At 47.0% G+C, this 22,715-nt stretch overlaps 2 protein-coding genes across 2 annotated transcripts in view; one reads left to right on the top strand and one right to left on the bottom strand.

The window, feature by feature from the left end:
- TRAM2 (translocation associated membrane protein 2) overlaps positions 1 to 11,771 on the bottom strand; it is an 80,646-nt gene extending 68,875 nt beyond the window's left edge. Inside the window, 1 exon segment of the mRNA NM_001260535.1 lies at positions 11,601 to 11,771. Within this exon segment, the coding sequence (NP_001247464.1) occupies positions 11,601 to 11,720 (120 nt within the window). The 5' untranslated portion in view covers positions 11,721 to 11,771.
- Positions 11,719 to 19,139, top strand: LOC106997968 (uncharacterized). The gene is made up of 5 exons (XM_028847484.2): positions 11,719 to 11,949; positions 11,996 to 12,410; positions 13,077 to 13,185; positions 14,248 to 14,482; positions 18,001 to 19,139. Exons 1-4 carry the CDS (start codon positions 11,719 to 11,721, stop codon positions 14,366 to 14,368), a joined length of 876 nt encoding a protein of 291 aa, XP_028703317.2. The 3' UTR covers positions 14,369 to 14,482; positions 18,001 to 19,139.
- The last annotated feature ends 3,576 nt before the right edge of the window (positions 19,140 to 22,715 follow it).

The raw sequence follows: 22,715 nt of genomic DNA, 5'->3' as shown, positions 1-22,715 counted from the left end.
AACAGGCCTTGGTAAGAAGACCCCTAGATACTCAACTAGTCTGCTAGAAATCAGACAAAGGGAAAATCTCACTGCATCTATTTCTAGGGGGTCTGGCAAAAGTTTAGAGATGAACAGCATACAATGGATCAACCAGTCTTCTTCATGTTATCACACGCACTTCAAAAAATTACTTACTGACACCTTCATCGGAACTTTCAGGTGCAAAATATAGGTAGACCCCAGTACATAGTGAGTGCTAAGTAACTTTTTTGAATAAACGTCACATACAGGCCATGCCTATTTCTTCTGTCCACCGAACATGCCATGGCCCTCCCAACCTCTACTATCTCTAGAAAAGCCTCCACAAAGGAAGTTCCCACTCCCTCTGCCTCCGCTGAACACCGGAACAAAACCAGTTTCCTTAAGTAAGGCCACGGTACTTGCATGCAAACTTCTTTATGGCTTATTTAGCTAATAAAACAAAAGGTAGAGGGAAAAGATGTTCTAACTCACTGGGTCCCTACCTTTTAAAAAATTAGAAGTTACATGAGATGCAAACAAATACCTTTTTTATTATAATAAGTCCATAGGACACTTCAGTGATAAACCATATGAAGGCAATGCAAGACAGTGAAACGGAATGATGTGCATGTTACAGGAGCACCACCAGCATCACGGCACACCTCAGCATTATAAGAAGGTCTAGGGAAAAGCCCTTTCTCTCTCCCAGCTTTCACTGTCCTTGCCCACTCCACCACTGCCCTGCTGCTTGCCTGTGTTACATGAAACATAAGAGAAAGAGAGCTGAGAACGGCCTTGCAGTTTCTGAAGTCTCTGAATCAACACCAGAGACAGTTCAGCTGCTTTGGGGGCTTGCTTCCTGGTTGGGGGTTGAGACTGGAATGTCCCCAGGTGGAATTTCTCACCTGGATCAGTGCCCCAGCATCCTAACCAGACTTCCTGTCTCTAATCTCTAGTCTCTAATCTCTAATCTCATCCCCTAAACCACTCTGGTAGTCTCCAGAGCAACCTCATCACACCGCTGTCTTTCCTAACAGTCTTTAAAGGCTCCCATTACCTCCAGGACAGTCTCAACTCCACGGCAGGACCTAAGGGGCCCTCGGGTGATCTGGCCCCACCTCCACCCTTATCCCTTGCCCCCGCTGCGTCCCACCTCCAGAGCATCCTATGACACCAGTGTGCTGAGTGTCCAATGCTCCACACCAGCTCATCTGTCTACAAAGGATGGACTGTTCTATCGCCCTCCCATATCTCCTTCTTTGGCCTTATCTAGCATCCATCTATTCCTATTCTGAGCTGGGAGACCACCCCCTCCGAAAGCATCCCCTCTAGCAGACTACACTTACTGAGCACCACCGTATGCTAGACCAGGAGACCCACATGGCAGCTCAAGTGGGGTAGTCATCATCAAGTGACTGTACTTGCCTCCTTTTATCTATCTCCCTTACGAGATGGTAAATTCCTTGTGATTAAGCAACGTGTCCTTTTTCTCTGTGTTCCCAGCATCTAGAACCATGGTTCACACAAAAGCACTGCTTAATCAACATTTGCAGAACTAGGGGCAAGAGGTCAAAACCAGCTCAGTTCAGACTCACGTCCCTTGGGCCATGTGAGCAGCAACCCAAATGGTAGGGCTGAGAAACCAACAACATTGGTCAAGTTACACTTAGCTATGCCACAGCTGCAGGCTAAAGGCGTGGTAAGTGGTCAGTGAAAATCTGGCGAGGCCATAGTTGTCATGCCTGAAGTTATCTGGACCCAGGAAATGCAGGGAAGAGTAGCTGAGAAGCGTCACATTCTCTTCTTTCTGAAGCTCCAAAATGAGCACAGTAGAGAGAGTTGTATCAACAAATATGTTAGCTGGCTTGCATTTCATATTTCAGTGTTTTGTACAGAGTAAGTGTATTTGCTGAATGATTATAAATAAAATAAAACTCAATGGCCAAATGGTTGAATAGTGTTGAATGTGGATATTTCCCAGGCTGGGCGAAGAACGACAGAAATGTTTCTTTTACATTTCTTGGGTAATAAAATGTACTATGCAGCAGACCAACTTTGCTTTTTACTTCAGGGCTATAAAATTGTAGCTTTCCAGAAATTTCTGCAGATGAATCAGTCTGGATAGCCAAATTCTCCATATTGCCACAGATTTAGTTTTGAAACTTCAACATTGTTCATTATGGATGGTGATTTTAAGGTCACAAAGCCAAGCCCAGATTCCTTTCCAATATACGGATTTTCTCCTTCTCCACCATGGGTTCTGCCTTTAAGCTGTATTTCACGCCAACCCCGAATTTGTGCTAGAATCTGCTTTCAACTCGGCCGGGCACGGTGGCTCAAGCCTGTAATCCCAGCACTTTGGGAGGCCGAGATGGGCGGATCACGAGGTCAGGAGATCAAGACCATCCTGGCTAACACGGTGAAACCCCGTCTCTACTAAAAAATACAAAAAACTAGCCAGGCAAAGTGGCGGGCGCCTGTAGTCCCAGCTACTTGGGAGGCTGAGGCAGGAGAATGGCGTGTACCCGGGAGGCGGAGCTTGCAGTGAGCTGAGATCCGGCCACTGCACTCCAGCCTGGGCGACAGAGCATGACTCCGTCTCAAAAAAAAAAAAAAAAAAAAGAATCTGCTTTCAACTCAAGTAATAAATGAAACCAAGATTAGCAGTGAGCCCACTAACCTAATGGAGGCACAATGTTTCCCTAGTTACTACTCCTAAAGCTACAGGATTGGGGGAAGGTGCCTCTCTCCTTCTCCTCCCAATTTCTGACTGGCAATTTAGTTTTATACACATTTTCCAGTCCTGTTCTACGGGCCCTTTTTAAGAAGACACAACCAGGCTACCAGACATTCGACACGTCCATGAAGCAGGTGAGGCCTAGAGAGGTGAAGGGCCTTGCATGGGCCACAAGGCTATGTAATGGAAGAAGCCAGGCCCCTGTCCTCGCCCCTTTCACTGCACGCCTCCATGCTGCAGGCCTTCCACTGGCACCAGCCATAACTCATCCCTTAAGAGCCCTGAAAGAAGGGCACATGTTCCAGCCATCATACCTAAACCAGAGCCCAAACTGCTATTTTTTTTTTTTTTTAATCAACTACCACCCGTTCCTTTCTACTTCAACATTCCTCCTCCAAACAGTCACAAAATCCACATAAACAAGTTATTCCTTGCCCGTTGAGGTCACAAGTTGATCCAGTACAAAGCTGGACTACAAACTAAAAACACAGTCTCTACTACTCCAAAAGCGTGGGTCTGAAAAGTTCCAATTCTGCTCTGAGTTCTGAGGAATTCTTCTCAGCCGGAAACCAGGCATTGTGAAGCAGGCCCTGTGATTTCCTGCAGGACTCCAGGAATTGCTGGAGGGAAGGCCTGTTTATCCTGGGATTGCTCCTCCAGGTCAGGAGCTCCCAGACTGTTCTTAACCTTCAGGAAAGGAGCTGATAAATGATTGCATAAGTTCTGTCTCTACCCTTTGTCCTGAGGTAGGTATGTCCTTCTCCCTCTCCAATAGCCACAGAAGTCTTCATAACAGTGGTGGGCCCCTCAACAGTCTCTTTTTAAAATTCTCTATAAAAAGAAAAACTAAACACACTCTAAGAGAGAATATCTACACTTTTATAATAAAGACGAAGGAACAAACTGATTAAACTAACAATACTCTGTCCCTGCAAAATTCAGGGGCTTTATTAAGAAGTCCTCTTTCCATTTCAAAGGCAGGGCAATTGAGGCTCAGAGAGCTATGTCCTTCTCATCAGAGGTACAATCATCAGCTCCACCAACCCAAAAAAGACATTACAGATCATGTTTGGGTTTGATGTTTAAAGTCTTAAGAAACCATATGGAAGAGTTCTCCTAACTCCAGCCAGGGTTTCAATCAATACAGGCCAGCAACTTGGTCTTGGACTTTCCCAGCCTTCTGAACTATGAGAAATAAAGGCAGGGCCAGGCGCGGTGGCTCATGCCTGTAATCCCAACACTTTGGGAGGCCAAGGCGGCTGGATCACCTGAGGTCAGGAGTTCGAGACCAGCTTGGCCAAAATAGCAAAACCCCATCTCCACAAAAACACAAAAATTAGCCAGGCATAGTGGCAGGTGCCTGTAGTCCCAGCCACTTGGGAGGCTGAAGTGGGAGAATCGCTTGAACTCAGGAGGTGGAGGTTGCAGCGAGCCAAGAATGCACCACTGCACTTGAGCCTAGGCGACAGAGCGAGACTTCATCTTAAAAAAAAAAAAAAAAAGAAATGTAGGTTGTTTAAACCACCAAATCTATGGCATTTTTGTCACAGCAGCCCAAACAGACTGCCTTTACGCAATAACGTATGTATAAGGGTACCAACTGTGCCTCACAAGGTATCTAAAAGTGACCGCCACTCTTCTCCTTGAATACTGACTACACTACACCTAGGGCATTATTACTTAATTTAATAAACCACCCCTTCCATCAACAGCGATGGCTAGAGGTTGAGGTTCAATAGTCTGAGTACGCACCTGTCACTCACATCAAGTTGAAGACCTGACTCCTATCCACAAACAATCTATCAGCTTTAAGCTACCACACTAAGACCTCTTTGAGGAGAGGGACCCCACCTATTCATCTCTGCATTCCCAGAGCTCAGCACAGGCCCAGAACAGGCACTCAAGCACTCAATAAAAAGCTGCCAAATAAATGAGCACAGCACTCAATTTCAAGACTTCTACATAAATATTGGCATTCAAAGGTACAGTCTGGAATTCCAGTGGGCAGAGCTGTAGAAGACCACCAGAGATGAGTCAGAAGACTTGGAATCTAGCCCCCGTTTTGCCAAAAATTCACTCTACTATCCTGGGCAAATCTCCCAGTCAATAAGGGTCTTATTTTGTTTTTCTATAAACACAGTAGAAGACTTCTTAGGTTTCCCTCTAAGATTTTAAACTTATAAAATACACAGCAAAGATGTGCCCTTGAGCTACAGCTACAATGTTAACTTGATGATAAGGGCAGTAAAAATATAACAGCCAGAGTCATCTTCTCTTACACAGATGCTGGGTAGTAGCAGGCAGTAACTTTACTAGTAGGTAAAGCTCCTGTGTGTTTGCTTATGTTCACACGTTATATACACACACATTTGGGTCACTCCCTGTAGTCTCTTTCAGGGAGATGCAAATTTCAATAATTGTTCCAGGCAGAAAAGCCTCCAAGTGGAACAAAGAGCCACAGACATTACTTCCAGGTAATAAACAGATTCCACTCAGACAAAGAAAAATAAAGCAGCCTGTGGCTACATTCCATAGACGCCCCATTTGTGGAAGCATTAGGGCTGAGCTCTACATGTGAGCCAGACGTTGCTGAGTTCTTATTTTGGCTCCGACTCTAACTTGGAGTGGATGGTCCTTGGCCAAGTCTCTGCTCTAGAAGCCAGGCTCTGGATGAGTATGGCAACCCCCATAAACCATCCCGATTACAGGGTGAGGCGAGTGAAGCATTTCACAGATGTAAAGTGCTGCCAGCCCCCTCCAGACAAATGAGGAAAGCCATCACAAGGCAACGTGGCTTAGTGGAGAGTCACAGGGCAGCCCCTCTCCTAATCCTGGGCTCCTATAAACTCACCAGAGGCCTCAGAGATCTGCCTCAATCCCCCCTGCCCCCCCCCCACACACCCTGCCTCCATTTCCCCTGCTGAAAAGCAAGGACTTTTTCCAAGAGTCACTTGCAAAGCTCTTTAAACCACACAGTTAACTCGCAATGTTAACCAGCTGCGACCAAGTTAGGTGTGGTTCTCCTCTACTGTGGGACATCTGAGACAGTAGAGGTATACCAAGGCAAAGTAATAGAATGTATAAAAGATAAAGGTCTGTTTGTGAAATAAGAAGGGCTGTTCAGGAACCATGTTAGTACTTTTACTGTTCCCCCCGCCCCCACCCCCGCTCTTTTCTTTAACCATTAGGTACCAATGGATACCAGATACACAGAGCTGAATAAAAAGGTTAAGAGATACTATCAGTAAAGTTTCCCACCAAAGCCTGCTAATAGCGCTCTTGCTGATTAGAAAGCACTTCTGTCATTTGGGAACTCTAATCCGCTCTTATCAACCCTCTGGCTTCGTCATTTATCAGGGTGGGAACGAGAGGTACATCAACTATGCCACAGAGTGATTTCTGGGGCCCCTGCCCATGAAGAAGCAGATCAAAAAGGAGCTCATGCCTGCCAGAGTGAAGCTTTCACCATAGCAACACATGTTATTCTACAAACAGTCGGGACTAAGGCGCTCTGTTGTGACTGGTCCGGACGGTGCCCCCGAGAAACGAGTGACTGAGGGTTCAGACAACAGAGCAGGCAAGAAAAGTGGTACCTATTTAACTTGCAGGGCAGTCTCCCTGTGGTTTTTGCTTCTCCACAAAGTTAACAGTGGCAGCCCTAAGACCCTCCAGTACCCACAGCCTGAGTTCTAATAAGATGGATGTCAAAGAGAAAACAGGTGTTCTCCGTGGAGCAGCTGCACCACCAGGCTCCGTGGGGAAAAGAAGTTCTGGGGTAGAGAGATTGGTCTGTTTGGAGATTAGATGGCTAGCAGTGGAGAACTTGGGGGAAAGGTCTCCATCTCAAAACATATCATCTCTAAAACAAAATACAGCCAGGAAGCTCAGTGAGCCACCTGAGGATGAAACATACGACTCCCAGACCCACCAATGAAGTCAATAACAATAGTCATCCGTGTACTTGTTGAGACCATTAAGTGTCCACGTGCCAGATACAGTGCTGGGTATTTTTACACATATTAGCCTTCACTGGGTAGTTAGGGTTAAAAAGTCATTAGCCGATCAATGTCACTTTCCTGGATATCACATTTGTGCCAAGGAAAGAAACAGGAAAAATCAGTGTGCCCTTACATCCCATAGGATAGGATTACACTTGAGGCTTGACCAGTAGAAAATCTAGCTCCAAATGTCTGCTCTGTTGCTCATATCATGGAGGCATCCGTATAGAAATCCAACCACAGAACAAGAGCGCCCAAGAGAATAAGTAACCCTCCTTGGTTTCCTGTCTAACTTCTCTAGAACACCATGGATAAAGTAAAAGGCTAAAAGGGAGATGCATAAAGTTAGGAACTAGAAAAGCTGGCAAAGGCACTTCTTCAAAAGTGCATTAGAAGTTAGTCAAAAAGGCCAGGTGCGGTGGCTCAGGCCTATAATCCTAGCACTTTGGGAGGCCAAGGCAGGCGGATCACCTGCAGTCAGGAGTTCGAGACCAGCCTGGCCAACACGGTGAAACCCCGTCTCTACTAAAAATCCAAAAATTAGCCGGGTGTGTGGCACGTGCCTATAATTTCAGCTACCCGGGAGGCTGAGGCAAAAGAATCACTGGAACCTAGGAGGCAGAGGCTGCAGTGAGCCGAGATCGCACCACAGAGCACAGAGCGAGACTCCTTCTCAAGTTGGCCCATGTCCACAGATGTATATGTGCGCCATTTGCATATGTCTTTCTATGAACACAATAGGAACAGGATTGTTTTATGATGCTGCTAACATTCACAGACAGGACCTGCAGCCACATTTCAGGTTATGATGCCTACAGGTATGTCTGGGAGGATGTGAACCAGTGCCATGGAAGCCATGTACTAGCAGGTGGTGACATAAAGGGCTCCATCGTATATGCTACAAACATTTCACCCTGACAAGTCAATCAGTGTCAGGAGCAGGGAAGAAGGTGGTTCCTGAAGAAAAGGTAAATCTGCCAAATCTGCCTCCAAAACAATTAAAAAGCAAAAACCAGCCACCACCAAGAACTCCTCTGGGTCCCTAAACCTTGAAGTCATCACAGACCAGAAAGAAACCAAACTTATAAATGATAGGCTCAGAATTGTGGAAACATTCCTTTGCAGCTGCAGAGCCTGTAAATGAGCTTAAAAAAAAAAAAAAAGTTTCAGTCTTGAATTGACATTTGAAAGGTAGTATATAAATTGCTTCCTCTCTTCAGTGCACCCCCTTTTTCCTCATTCTCCATTCACTAATGAAAGACTTTTCCTCTTCTCCTGCCTGTTTCAATTTGAAACGTGGCACAGAACGGGACACTGGAAGGAGAAGGGAAGGTGGGGGGAGGTGGCTACTTTCAAATCTGACACACATACCCTCCAACCGGCTGTCCATACCCTGGTTGACGGTCAGGCCAGACTCCACCTAAGACAGGACTGAAGGACCAAAGAGTAGAGTAGAAACTCCCCCTCGTGCCACCTCTCCCAAAAGCAGACTTAACGGTGGAAAGGAAGGAGGGGGAAAATAAAGTTCCACATTCCTGACATTTTTTAGCCAAGTGCTGTGGCCGCACAGAGCAGCTTCTCTATTCCAAGCAGCCTCTAGGACTGGGAGAAAACCTGGGTTCAGGGAGGGAAAGCTGCCCCCTGCCTTTGAAACAGGATGGCTCAAAACTAAACCAAAATTGGGGTAGTGATAGGGGTGGGCGGTGAGAGCAGAGACAGCCTTTCATGTGTGTTCCCAAAAGGAAATTATCCCAAGGGAAAGAATTTAGAGTCATCATCTCCCTGGGGACAGAGAACTAGTAAGCCCTGGGGTCCCTAACAGGGAAACAGAAGCCCCCTGAATGCAGAAGAGGTGACCAGTGAGTTGGGGAAAGAGCAAGGCAGGGATGCAATGCAGACACAAGCGCTGTGGCCGCCTGGGGTGTGGGCTGACAGCGGGAGAGGGACCCAGCCCATTAGCAGACGCAGGTCAGAGGACCCCAGAGGGAGGAATGGCCAAGAAAGTCGCTCTTTGTGGGAAGAATTATAATTGAGTTTTCCTGGCTCAGCTTCTGAATGAAGGCATCCTAGCTGGGGCCAAGTCAGAACCCCAAGAGCCTATGTCCTCTCAGCCATTTCTCCCATTCCCCTTGTACCTCTTCCTGTCGTCACTTCTAGGAAAAGGGTGATGAGTCCCCACTTGCACCTACCATCCCACCATATGCATTCCTACATACCCACACATGCACACCACACACTTCCAGAGGGAAACCCAGAAGATTCTAAGGGATATCCAGCCAGTCTTGTGCTGGGTTATGAGGCGTCTCCCCCTGCTTTACTCTGAGTATGACGATGCCCATATTTGTTTCTCTGTGGTACCTACAGTATCCAGGACGCTTCTGATCTCATGTGATAGAGGCCGCAGTTCCAAACTCCCCCTCCCCACCAAAAGGAACACTTATCTCTGTGGAGAGTTAGTCAGTAGGTAAAGACAGTGAGGCCGCCCGCCATGTGCCCGGCACAAAAGAACACAAGACCTTCTTACTGGAGGCTTAGGGCAAAGCCCTCTTTCTCCCAGAGAAGCACAGACTGATGATCTCACAAAGTACCTCCAAAAGAAGGAGACAGCTGCCCTGCAGGTCCTGTAGGTTCAAGGTGCTATGGGAACAAGCGATGGGGTTGGCAGGAAAAGGGGGCCTGTAGGCACTTCAACCAGGGGCCTAGGTACATTCCCCAATCCAAGCCTAAGGGGGAGAAAGAGTAGTTTTGTTTGTTTGTTGTTTTTCTCGTCTTGGGCCTTTCTCTTTCACCAGGTACTGGAAGTAAGAGTTCTTAGCACCTTTCAACTTCTAGAGTGGCAGGTTTAATGCACAGGACTTTCCATAAGACTAGAGACGGGGGAACGAGGTAGGTACCAAACTCAAAGCGCTGGCAGCTCTTTCTGAGCAAAGATAAAGCAGGTAGGGCCACAAACCCTAACAAATGCTAGAAATACGAAAGAGCCACAGGCTATGTGAGAAACTTGGCCGCTGCAGAGCCTGTGGCTTTGAGGTTTACAGCTGTCACGTGTATCTTTCCAGCCACACCCTCCAAGGCTGGGGACACGCACTTGGAGTCCTCTTAGAATGGAGGACAGCAAACAGACAGGAGAGAACGCACTGGGCAAAGGAAATTCTGTTATTTCGTTAAGCTGTTATTATAATAAATAATCACAGGGCTCCGGGCACAAGAGACTTTTTCATGTTGGTAGATGTTATGGCTTTTGTTGCTGATATGATCTCAGTTAAACCTTACAATCACCCTGTGCGGAAGACCAGTTCTATGAACGTCTTTAATGATGGAGAAACTGAGGCTGCAGTCAGCTTTCAGTCAGACTAGTCACAGAACAGGGACTGAGACACAGGGATATGACTCTGTGTGACACCACACACTTCCAGGGGAGAACCCAGAACAAGGTGGAGCAAGCCTGATCCAATATACCACTAGAGAGAGCTATGAGAGGGAGAGGAAGGACAGAGGGACTGAATTAAAGGAGCACTACCAAAAACTGGAGTGGAGACCCCAGTCCTAGTACCACCGTTTATTTCCTACAGACCCTAAAGCCCAGCCACGGACACATTCATTCATCCAACCCTGACCTGGCCACCACAAGAATGTTCCCAGCTTGAGAGCAGCTTCGCCAGCCAGTTAGGGCCCTTGTCATTCATAGAGATACAGGGAACCCGGAGAGGGACAGGGAAGGAAATTTAGCCAGGCAAGCCATCCTCCATCTCCGAGGAAGTTTGTAAATGATCACAGCTTCCTAACCCAACCATGAGAATGCAAGAAGCAACCTGGCCCAGAAGGGAGGACAAGGAGTCTCAGGAACCAGAGAAGACAGCGGTGAGAGTGAGGGGAATGTCGCTCATATATCTCACTTCTGAGACAAGATATACCGCAACAAACCCATGCCAACCTTCCTCCAGTTCTTCCCACTTTTGACTATCACATTTTTCTTGCTCTGCAAGAGTAGGGAATCCTTCCCATCAGTCTTGTGAATTCTGACCCCCTGCTGGCTTTCTACAACTCCCTGCCTGGGAGGCCAACACCAGGACATTGCTGTCGGGGTGGGATCCCCATCCTCTGCCCACCACTCCTACACTATAAGAGAATCAACTTCCCCAAAAAGTGGAGGGTATCCCTGTCTCTCTTCTTGTCTCTGTAAAGGGGGTGAAGCTCTGGGTCGCCGCAGATGTATCTAAAGGGACAGTCCACGGAGTGGTCAAGGATATCCAAAAACTGGCCTTCTAGAGCACAGCAAAAAAGTGGGAGCGAGAGGAGCGCAGAAGGCCACTGCTGGGATGGGGCCAGGGCCACACGTGAACATCCCAGCACGTTCCAGAGCTGAGATGCAAAACACCCAGAAAATCAGATAGGAAGTGGAAAAGGGTCAGGGTCTCTCCTACTGGAAAAGCCCAGAAGAGCTAGTGGCCACTCCTCGGGGGAAGAGGGGATTGTGCAATGACTGCCGGTCTGGGAGTCTCTGGGCTTGGCTCCCGGACTTCAGAAAGGAAACCCCACGCGTCAAGCCAGGGTGGCAGCGCGGCGGTTGGTTCGAGGCCAGGCTGGGGTTTCAGGGCTGCAGACAGAGCTGCAGGATACGGTGAGTCCCCAAGGGAGCGGCAGAGCATGGCATGGCTGGCACGGCGCGGAGCTGAGGGTGCTGTCTGGGCTGTCCGGGGTACAGGCCGGAGGGATACAGTGCACAAAGCTGGGGTGCAGATAACGTACACGGCAGCCAGGAGCCCCAGATCAGAGGAGGGCCCGCTGACCCGCAGGGGTGTGCCGGGTGGCGCACGACAGGGGGCACTGTCCCTCCAGCTCCCTCCTCCCCAGGCTCTCACCTCGAACATAAGCCCGATGAGGACGCAGAGCACCAGGCAGAAGCCGATGTCCGCATGGTTGTGGATGACGAACTCCTGGCTGAAGAGCGGGTAACTTTTCGTCCTCCTGCGGAAAGCCATGGCAGCGGGCGCGCAGCGGCCGGCGGGGCCCGCACCCTGCGCTCACGAACCGCAGCGCAAACTTCTCCAGCCCCGGCCCGGTCCGCCCGCCGGCCCGCCGCCCGCTCTCCCACAGCCGCCCGCCCGCCCAGCGCGGAACAACTTCGGGGCCCGCCCCCTTCCTCCGCCCGCCCCCGCCCCCGCCGCCCGTAACCGCCCCCGGCCGCAGCCCCCGCCCAGCCCGCTGCCCGCACTCGGCGCGCCCGGCCCCGCCCTCCGCGCGCTTAACCCTCTAGCCGCTGGGCACGCGCTGGCGGCCGGGGCGGAGGCGTCCGGGGGCGGCGAGCGGGACCCGGCTCCTCCTCGTCCCGCGCCAGCGCCGCGCCCGGCCGCATTCTCGGGGCCGGGGGCTCGGCCGCTCACGGCGGAGAAAGCAGGCCGCGGAGGAGGCGGGCGCCCGGGCCTGCCCGGACAGGAAGTGGGCCCAGGTTTCCCATTCCTCGCTCTGCTCCTTCCTCCGCGGCAAGGGCAGGCCCAGGAGGCAGCGAGCGCCCCGGGGGTGGCCGGGCAGCCGGATGCTCTCGGGGTTGCGGGCTGTGGCCCTGGGGGTTGAGGGCAGCGCGGGTGCGGCGGAAGCAGGGACGCTGCGAACCGGCCTTTTCGCTGGCCACAGCGCCCTGCACGGACGATCAGTGAATGGAGATTACTCAAGTATTTATCGAGAACTTGCAGTGGGCTAGGCACGGTTCAGGTTGTGTGAATGAGCAGATCAACACACCGAAAGACCCTGCCTTAGGGGAGCTTTCCCTCCAATGCGGGGAGAGGGTGGATGATTGCAGTTTTGCCCAGTAACTTTTGGGAACCTCACGCCACCATTAATTAGCTACACACATCTCACCGAAAGTCTACCTTACATATTAATCAGAAGAAGCAAAAAAGGAAGGCACTTTCTCATTGAAAGTTTCTATTTAATATTGTCTTAAAAGTACTCCTGGAAGGACAAAAGGTGTTTTTAATAAATTAATTTATATTCTCAAATATTGGATTTAATCCTACCAGTAATGAAGGAGTCAGTTACTTTCTAGATGTGCAGAAATTACGTAATGAACAAAAAACTAATTCCTATTCCATTTTTTATTAGGTCCACAGTTGTTTCACTTCTAAGTAAATATGATTTTTTAAAAGTGGCACGGGGTGGAATGTAATTGAGAAAGGATGGAGTTCCTAGAGAAATTTTACTTCCTCAATTTACACTCCACCTTACTTAGCATACAGTCTTGGGTCTGTAATTCCCTTATCTGACTCTCAAGGAAATGAAAAAGTAGTGCCTAGATTGGACTAAACCTCATTTAACTTCAAGACTGACCTTTCTCAAAGTTGAACCTTCGTCTTGTGAGGAACAGAAAAGATCAAGAATTGTGAAGCACCTCGATTTTCCAGCTGTGAAGATGTGTTCAAATTTTCAACATGCGGCCACATCTGTGAGGTTGAACTTTATACAATTGGTTTATTTATAGGTTCAGATGGTTGAATTTAACAGTTACCCCCACCGCTGCTATTATTATTATTATTATTATTATTATTATTATTTTGAGACAGAGTCTTAACTCTGTCGCCCAGGCAGGAGTGCAGTGGCTCACTGCAACCTCTGCCTCCCGGCTTCAAGCAATTCTCATACCTCAGCCTGTAGCTGGAACTACAGGTGTGTGCCACCACACATGGCTAATTTTCGTATTTTTTAGTAGAGATGGGGGTTTCACCATGTTGGCCAGGCTGGTCTCAAACTCCTGACTGCAAGTGATCCGCCATTTTTTGAGACGGATTCTCTATTGCCCAAGCTGAAGTGCAGTGACGCCATCTGGCTCACTGGAACCTCCTCCTTCCAGGTTCAAGCAATTCTCCTGCTTCAGCCTTCCTAGTAGCTGAGATTACAGGTGCCCTCCACCACCCCCTGCTAATTTTTGTATTTTTACTAGAGACAGGGTTTCACCATGTTAGCCAGGCTAGTGTCGAACTCCTGACCTTCAGTGATCTGCCCGTCTGGGCCTCCCAAATTGCTGAGATTACAGGCCACTGCACCCGGCCTTTTGCTACACTACACTACACTACACTACACTACACTACACTACACTACACTACTATACTATACTATACTATACTATACTATACTATACTATACTATGGGCAGCACAGTAGGTTTGTTTACACCAGCATCACCAGAAACACGTGGTTAATGCATTGCCCTACCGTGTTACAGTGGCTATGACATCACTAGGTGATAGGAAATTTTCAGCTCCATTGCAGTCTTGTGGAACAACTGTTATATATATTGTTTGACCAGAACATCATTACATGGCATATGAGTGTATGTCCTCCAATTTTTCGATATTCCTCCTGTCAAAAAGAGGCAATTCATTCCCCTCCCCTTGAGTGTGGGCTGGACTTAGTGGCTCACTCCTAACAGATAGAATATAGCGTAAGTGATGGTATGTGACTTCCAAGACTAGGCCAGAAGAGGCATTTGGGGTTTCTGCTTTCCTTCTCTCAGGTCACTCCCTCTGGAGGAAACCAGCTGCCACTTTGTGAGGATACTCATAGTCCTGTGGAGGCATATCCTCCATATGGCTAAGGCCTCCTGCCAACAACCATCACTGACTTGCCAGGCATGAGTGTGCCACCTTGGAAGCAGCTTTTCCAGCCCCAGTCAAGCCTTCAGATGACATCAGCCGCTGCTAATCTCTTGACTACAACCTCATGAGAGACCCTGAGCCAGAACTAGCCAGGTAAGCCACTCCTGGATTCCTGACCCACTGCACCTGGAAGAGAATAAATATTTGCTATTTTAAACCACTAAATTTTACTGTAATTTCTTATACAGCAAGAAGTAGTTAATACTGCTAAGCTTACAATCTTTTAGAATAGACTCAGACATCATTACAATTCAGTGTGATGCTGGCGACTCTTAAGAATAACCTGAAATATACACACTCTGAGTACAAGCAAAAGGTAACTTAATTCTGTCTGGGGGTGTGGGGAGGAGGTCATTTGGGCTGGGCCTTTACCTGACAGATTGTACTGTCAGAGAATGCAGAAAAGCTGTGGTAGATGAATTTGGAGAGTTAAGACAGAGCTGGATTGTGGCAGGTTTTGCATACTGTGATAAAGAATTGTGACTTTATTCTGCAAACAATGGGAAGGAATGGAAAGTTGGTGCTTTTCGTTTGTTTGTTTTTGAGATGGAGTTTCGCCTTTGTTGCCCAGACTGCAGTGCAATGGCAGCATCTCTGCTCACCGCAACCTCCGCCTCCCGGGTTCAAGCAATTCTCCTGCCTCAGTCTCCCAAGTAGCTGGGATTACAGGCATGTGCCACCACGCCCGGCTAATTTTGTATTTTTAGTAGAGACAGGGTTTCTCCATGTTGGTCAGGCTGGTCTTGAACTCCCGACCTCAGGTGATCCACCCGCCTCAGCCTCCCAAAGTGCTGAGATTACAGGCGTGAACTACTGCGCCCGGCAAGAAATGGAAAGCTTTTAAGCATGACCAGATCTGTCTTTAGAGAGAACTATCAGGACTATGGAAGACCATCCTGATTTAAACAGGAAGACCACTTTGGAAACTATTATAACAGTCCAGTAAAGTAATGAATACTTCTCTCTTTTTTTTTTTTTTTTTTTTTTTTTGAGACGGAGTCTTGCTCTGTCGCCCAGGCTGGAGTGCAGTGGCCGGATCTCGGCTCACTGCAAGCTCCGCCTCCCGGGTTCACGCCATTCTCCTGCCTCAGCCTCCCTAGTTTTTTGTATTTTTTAGTAGAGACGGGGTTTCACCGTGTTAGCCAGGATGGTCTTGATCTCCTGACCTCGTGATCTGCCCATCTCGGCCTCCCAAAGTGCTGGGATTACAGGCTTGAGCCACCGCACCCGGCCCTCTCTCTTTTTTTTTTTGAGACAGGGTCTCTGTCACCCAGGCTGGAGTACAGTGATGCAATCACGGCTCACTGCAGCCCCAACCTCCTGGGCTTAAGTGGTCTTCCTGCCTCAACTTCCGAGTAGCTGCAACTACAAGTGCACACCACCATGCCTGGCTAATTTTTATTTTTTTTTTAGAGACAGGGTCTCCCTATGTTGCCTAGGCTGGTCTCGAACTCCTGGGCTCAAGTGATCCTCCTGCCTCTACCTCCCAAAGTACTGGGATTACAGGCATGATCCACTGTGTCTGGCTAGCACTTCTCAAAAAACAGTAGCAGTAAGAATAAAAGGGAGTTGAATGAGTCAGAACTTGCATCTGGGATGACAGAAATGATGGTGGGACCATTAAAAAATTTATTTGGAATAGCAGATAAAGAGCATGTTTAAGGGAGGAGAAGAAGGTGGCCTCCACTTTGAGCAAGCTGAGGTTGAGGAGCCATGGAACACTTTGACAGCTCAGTTGGAAACTGTTGGATTGAATTTGGGGAGGGAAAATCACAACTAAAGTATTTTCAGTTCATCTTCAGTAGGACTGTTGAAGTCATCAGGTGACATGAGTGTTCCTGAGAGAATGAGAAAAAGTCTGAGGTCAGCAGAATCCTGGTGAACCCCGACACTCAGAATGGGGGAAGATGAGGAAATGGAAAGGGTGGCGTAGACGAAGCCACGACATAAGAATTTCATTAAGGACGGGTTGAATCAGGCAGAACGAGAATGAGATGAAGCCCCTAGATTCAGCCATCCTGGCTTTTAGAGACCACTTAATTGAACATTGGAGTGGGCTTAACAGTAGGTAGAAGTTGAGAAAAGGAGGTGGGTAAAAAGGTCTATTTGTAAAAAAAAAAAAATGTTTTGTGAGAAAAAGAGAAATGGATGGTGTTTTGAGGGCTATGGAAGATCTAAGGAAGGATCTTTAAATTATATTTAATTTTTGAGATTGGAACATATTTGGAGACAGAGAGGAAAAACCAGGAGACAGGGAAATACTGAAAATACTTGAGATACAGGAGATCAGTGATGAAACCGAGGAGGAGACCGGAGGGTGGCTCCAGCAATAGGAACAAAAGGGAAAACTCTCCTGACAAGGATCAGGGACCTAAAAATGGGTGAATACAGTTCCATCTGGATGTGGAGGAAATAACAACCCCTTACATTTATATTGCACTTTCCAGTCACCCTGTGAAGGAGGTAAGACAGTTATTACCAGCCCTTTCTTGTAGCTGTTCTGAGACATGACTGACCAAGGGCCACATAATGAGTAGGTAGCTGAAGCTGGACTCAGACCAGCCAGTCAGGCTCTCAGCACAGGGTTCCCTTTGCTGGACCATACTTCAGCCCGCTCAGGCTTCCTAAAGCACAGCACTGTAAGGCAGACACTACCTCTCCCTCTCCACCTATCTAGTCATGGCTGCCGACAATTCGGCTGTATCAATTTTTTTTTTTTTTTTTTTTGAGACAGAGCCTTGCTGTGTCACCCAGGCTGGAGTGCAGTGGCATGATCTTGGCTCACTGCAACCTCTGCCTCCTGGGTTCAAGTATCCAAAAAGAACCTGGGATTACAAGCATGTGCCACCATGCCTGGCTAATTTTTGTATTCTAGTAGAGATAGGGTTTTGCCATGTTGGTCAGGCTGGTCTTGAACTCCTGGCATCAAGGGATCTGCCCACCTTAGCCTCCCAAAGTGCTGGGATTACAGGCATGGGCCACTGCAACTGGCCTCAACTCTTAACTAAATTAGATTACTCCCTCTTTACAAAACAGAACTTATGGTTTCCAATCCCTATGTCTGTGTGTTTTTGTTCACCTCTCAATGTTAACCACCTTTCAAAACAAAGAGTGTGCACCTCTTCTATCACTAAGCTTCATGGCATTAGTCTGGGGGCATCGACACAGCAATTTGTGTGTAGCTATCAGCTAGGACCAGGTCCTCCTGCAATCGGTATGTTTGTCTATGAGTTTTACCCCTCATTACATAGTGCAATCCTTCAAGGCATGAATCCTGCCATGGAGTACTGTCATAGTCCAACAGCATAAAGCACAAGAGTCCCACATCTTATGTTCTCATCAGATATTGGTTGAATGCATGATTGAATGAGAGATGCTGTTGCTGTGGGCTGTGTAAGAATGACCACTATCCCCAACCTTATCTACTTGGAGCACAGCATGCTTTTGTGTTGATGAATTCTTTCCAGTAGCTGTCCTTTCCCCAAAGTGGAAAATGTATTTTCTCACGTAACAAGAAGCCCAGACTTAGTTCATTCCTAGGGATAAGTAATGCATCAAAGACCAGGATCTCACTATCCACCCACTTTGAAACTTGTTTGCTTTTGTTGCAGGCTTACCCCTCATGGTTACAAAGTGGCTGCAACAGCTCCAGGTATTCTATCCTTTAACACAGAATAACTCAAACAACAAGACCCAAAATTCAGACAAGAAGGAAAAGGACTTTTGAAGAGTGAAGAAAACTTTCCTAGAAACCTCAGACTTCTCCTCATGCCTTATTGACCAGATTGTATCTCATGCCCATTTCTAAACCAATCGTTGGCAAAGTGAATGGTATTGATGTGATTAGATTAACTTTACCAAGAATGCATCCTCAGAGAGGCTGAGAAAAAGTCCAGCCTCCTTTGAAGAGCCTGGCTACCTTTTACCTGAACAAAACAAGAACTCTGATGAAAAGAAAAATGGAGAATTTATGTGGAGCAGGCATCCAGAGTGTCTATGCCAGGATTTTTTTTTTCAGTGCATTTCACCAGTTATATTTTTATCTAAATCTTTACCTTACAAGATATGTGGCACATTTGCCTAAAACAAGCCTTGCTTTCTGATTTCTGTGCACTCGGCACTTAAACCTTGCAAATGTCATTTACCTAACAGTCACTGTCAAGGAGTACCTGGCTAAAGAATCTCCAGCTAGACAAAGTAGAAGTATCTGTGCTCTGGCAGTTGAATATATTGTATCAGGCTCAACAGCAGCTTTCACCAAAGGATGAGACTTCACAACCATTAGATCTTCTTTTATTTTGTTTTTATTTAAAAAAAAATTTTAACACACCATTGCTACCTTGAGGCCATTAGATCTTCTTACCCCCAATACCACAAAAATTTAGTGGAATCAGGGGTATATCAAGACAAGTGGAGTAGGGGAGCTGGAAGCGGTCAGCCCCCAGGGCAGGCAATGAGGGATTGTGAATTTGGAAAGAATTTTAAAGCAGTGATACAGTTCTAAATGCAATGTACTATCCTGGACTTAGCTCTGGAAGAGAAAAAAGATATTAGTGGAAAAACTGATAAAATTCAAATAAAGTCTGTAGTTTGGTTAATAGTATTGTACCAATGTTAATTTCTGTTTTGATAAATGTACCATGGTTATGTAAGCTGGATGAAAGATATGTGGGAAATCTCTCTACTATTTCTGTAATTCTCCTGTAAACCTAAAAATATTTCAAAATAAAAGATTTAATGTTAAAATTGACTGAAAATTGATCTGCTTTTTTATTATCACTGTGTGCTGCACATGCTAAACAATTTTAGGAATAAAATACTTCCTCCCCTCCTCCAAATCTTTCGGTCTAAGTTCTAAACAATTGCTGTTTAGAATCTTAATAATATGTATGTAAATTTCAACTTAGCATATTTTTATTATTTATCTTTTAATGAACTTTGCAGGCTGGGTGCAGTGACTCATGCCTGCAATCCCAGCACTTTGGGAGGCCAAGGACAGAGGATTGCTTGAGCTCAAGATTTCAAGACCAGCCTGGGCAACATAGCAAGACCTCATCTCTACTGAAAAAAAAAAAAAAATTAGCCAGGCATGGTGGCATGCACCTGTAGTTCCAGCTACTGGGGGAGGGGGGTGCTGAGGCAGAAGGATAGCTTGACCCAGGTGGTTAAGGCTACAGTGAGCCATCACTGTACCTCTGCACTCCTGTCCGGGTGACAAAGTGAGACCCTGTCTCAAAAAACTAAAAAAAAAATTAAACATTGCATTCTACATGCAAGTTAATCCTAGAAACTCATGTACCCAATCAGCCTCTGATGTGTGCAGTGTCAGGTACACATATTTGTTCATACCCTATTGGAATCATCTGAGTTTGTTTGGGACACAGTTCACTTCTCCAATCTGGTACTACAGATTCTTGTGTTTAAACTAAAAATTTCAAACGGTGATAGCATGGCGATTGTAAAGACAAAGAAACAGGACTGGTTACTTTAATTCTGTCATTCTACATGACCACTTGAACCTTTTATTTGTGTTTAAAACTTAAGCTAGTGAAATAGAGGGCATAATGCCAATACTATCATTTGTTTCATGGCATGCAGTGTGTGTGTGTGTGTGTGTGTGTGTGTGTGTGGCATTCTTTTCATTTTCATTGAGAGGAGCAAGGGGTTAAAAATGATCTGCTCCAGGGCTGGGCATGTTGGCTTATGCCTGTAATCCCAGCACTTTGGAAGGCCAAGGCAGGAGGGTCACTTGAGCCCAGACGTTTGAGAATCACCTGGGCAATACAGGGAGACACCCCATCTCTACAAAAAAAAAAAAAAAAAAAATTAAGAAAAAAAATCTCCTCCTGGCATCAAATATGCTAAATATAAGAGTGAATGCAATTAAGATTTGAGGTATTAGAAACTACCTTAGGGCTGGGCACGGTGGCTCATGCCTGTAATCCCAGCATTTTGAGAGGCCGAGGCAGGTGGATCACCTGAGGTTCGAGACCAGCCTGGCCCACATATAAGTGAAACCCTGTCTCTACTAAAAATACAAAAACTAGCTGAGTGTGGTGGCACACACCTGTAGTCCCAGCTACTTGGGAAGGTGAGGCAGGAGAATCGCTTGAACCCAGGAGATGGAGGTTGCAGGGAACTACGATCGCTCCACTGTACTCCACCCTGAGCAACAGAGCAAGACTGTGTCTCTCAAAAAAGAAAAAAAGAAACTACCTTAAACATTATAGATCCACTTTCTCACTTTAGAAGCAAAGAAAGGAAGGCTCAGATCTTGCTGCCATTAGTAAGGATTTCATGAGCAGGGTTGAAAACAGGCCCCCCTCCCTCCTGGTCTGTTGCTCCCAGCACTGCCTCTGAACCCTATGCCTGTTCTCCTTTAGCAGACAGGCGATAACTCAGAAAAACCAAGTCCCTTGTCCAATGGCCACGAGTGACTCAGTGGCAGAGTAGGCGTGGGAACCAGGACTCCTGACAGCTCCAGGGCTCTGACCACTGTGCCCAGTTTCCCCTTTCCAGCTCTCATTCAGCTAGAGACAGAGCAATTCCCGGCAACTAATGAATGTGCCACCAGACTTTCAGATGGCAAGAGGGGAGCATTGTTAAAAACAGACTTAAAAAAAAAAAGGACACAACTTGACACTAGACATGAGTAAACTTCAGCCAGAATTCCCACCACCAGAAAAATACTGGGATGTGACATTTGGGAAGCCAGGGAACAATTTCAGGTACTGTTTTCCTCTAATTTGGGAGACATCTTTGTTTTTTGTTGTTGTTGTTGTTGTTTGTTTGTTTGTTTTTGAGACGGAGTCTCACTCTGTCACCCAGGCTGGAGTGCAGTGGTGCAATCTCAGCTCACTGCAACCTCTACCTCCCGGGTTCTGGTGATTCTCCTGTCCCAGCTTCCTGAGTAGCTGGGATCACAGGTGTGTGCCACCACGCATGGCTAATTTTTGTATTTTTAGTAGAGCTGGGGTTTCACCATGTTGGCCAGGCTGATCTCAAACTCCTGACCTCAGGTGATCCGCCCCCTTCAGTTTCCCAAAGTGCTGGGATTACAGGTGTGAGCCACCGCGCCTGGCCTAATTTGGGAGGCATGTTTGGATGAAAAGTGTATTAGAAACTTAAGCTGCTGACAAATATGCTTATTCCTTAGTTTTTCTTTTCTTTTCTTTTCTTTTTCTTTTCTTTTTTGAGATGGGGTCTCACTCTGTTGCACAGGCTGGAGTGCTGTGGCACGATCACGATTCGCTGCAGCCTTGGCCTCCCAGACTCAAGTGATCCTCCCACTACAGCCTTCCCGGTAGCTGGAACCACAGGCGCATGCCACCATGCCCAGCTAATTTTTAAAATTTTTTTGTAGAGACAAGATTTCACTATGTTGCTCAGGCTGGTCTCAAACTCTTGGGCTCAAGCAATCCTCCCACCTCTGCCTCCCAAAGTGCTAGAATTACAGGTGTGAGCCACTGTGCTGGCCCTTAGTTGTTCTATGTACACAGAGAAAGCAATAATTATCAGAGGGACACTGTTAGGATGCAGTATGCCATCACACTGAGGAAAAGTTCAATAGAAAGAACTCCGTGGAAAGAAGATTTCCATGAGGCAAAACACAACTCATGAACCGTTACTCAACTGCCGTGCCTGCCGTTTCTGAGCAGCTGTCTCCTAGGCCGCAGAGAAACTCAGAAACTATCTTGATTAAAATTAGGCATCTCTCTGTGAACCTTGTTACCAGTCCTTGCAATTCATCCCATCGCTGCTTTTCAGATCACAGCCCAGTGTTCAGGAACCATTCGCTTGTTAATTATCAGGCACAGACAATGCATGCAACTACCAGTGTTCTGCTTTACACAACTCTCTACCACAGTAATTGGTTAGATATGTCCCGCTCCCTGCTGGACTAATAAATGAACTCTAACCACGTGCTTGGAAGGATGATGGATGAGTGAGCAGAGGATAAATGGATGGATAGGTAAATGGATGAGTGATGGATGTGTGGGTGGATGGATGCATGTGTGGATGAGTGGATCGGTGGGTAGTAGGTAGATGGATGAATGGGTGAATGGATGGTTGGTTGTGTAGAAAGGTGGCTGGGTGGATGGATTCATGGACCAAAGTGTGGAAATCTGTACCATTCCATCTTTATGTTGATACCCAAGGTAATTCCATAGTGAAGATGCCCCAAGTGGATTCTGCTTCCAAGTAAAAGATGTTCAGGACCAAAGTTATGTTTAGATTTGGTAGAAGTTTGCCTTGGAGTAGACTTTAAGACCCTGAAAGGCAGGGATCATAGCTTTCCATCTATGAGACAGTAACCATCATTGCC

Source organism: Macaca mulatta, chromosome 4 (assembly GCF_049350105.2).
Source record: "Macaca mulatta isolate MMU2019108-1 chromosome 4, T2T-MMU8v2.0, whole genome shotgun sequence".
NCBI lineage: Eukaryota > Metazoa > Chordata > Mammalia > Primates > Cercopithecidae > Macaca > Macaca mulatta.
This window is presented reverse-complemented; position numbering and strand designations above follow the sequence as displayed.

Excerpts from the sequence above, each read along its gene's own strand:
- LOC106997968 (XM_028847484.2), top strand. The coding sequence starts at position 11,719 with ATGGCAGCGGGCGCGCAGCGGCCGGCGGGGCCCGCACCCTGCGCTCAC. Across the intron at positions 12,411-13,076 it reads AGTGAATGGAGATTACTCAA|TTGAACCTTCGTCTTGTGAG; the intron begins GTATTTATCGAG and ends CCTTTCTCAAAG. Across the intron at positions 13,186-14,247 it reads CATGCGGCCACATCTGTGAG|GTCACTCCCTCTGGAGGAAA; the intron begins GTTGAACTTTAT and ends TCCTTCTCTCAG.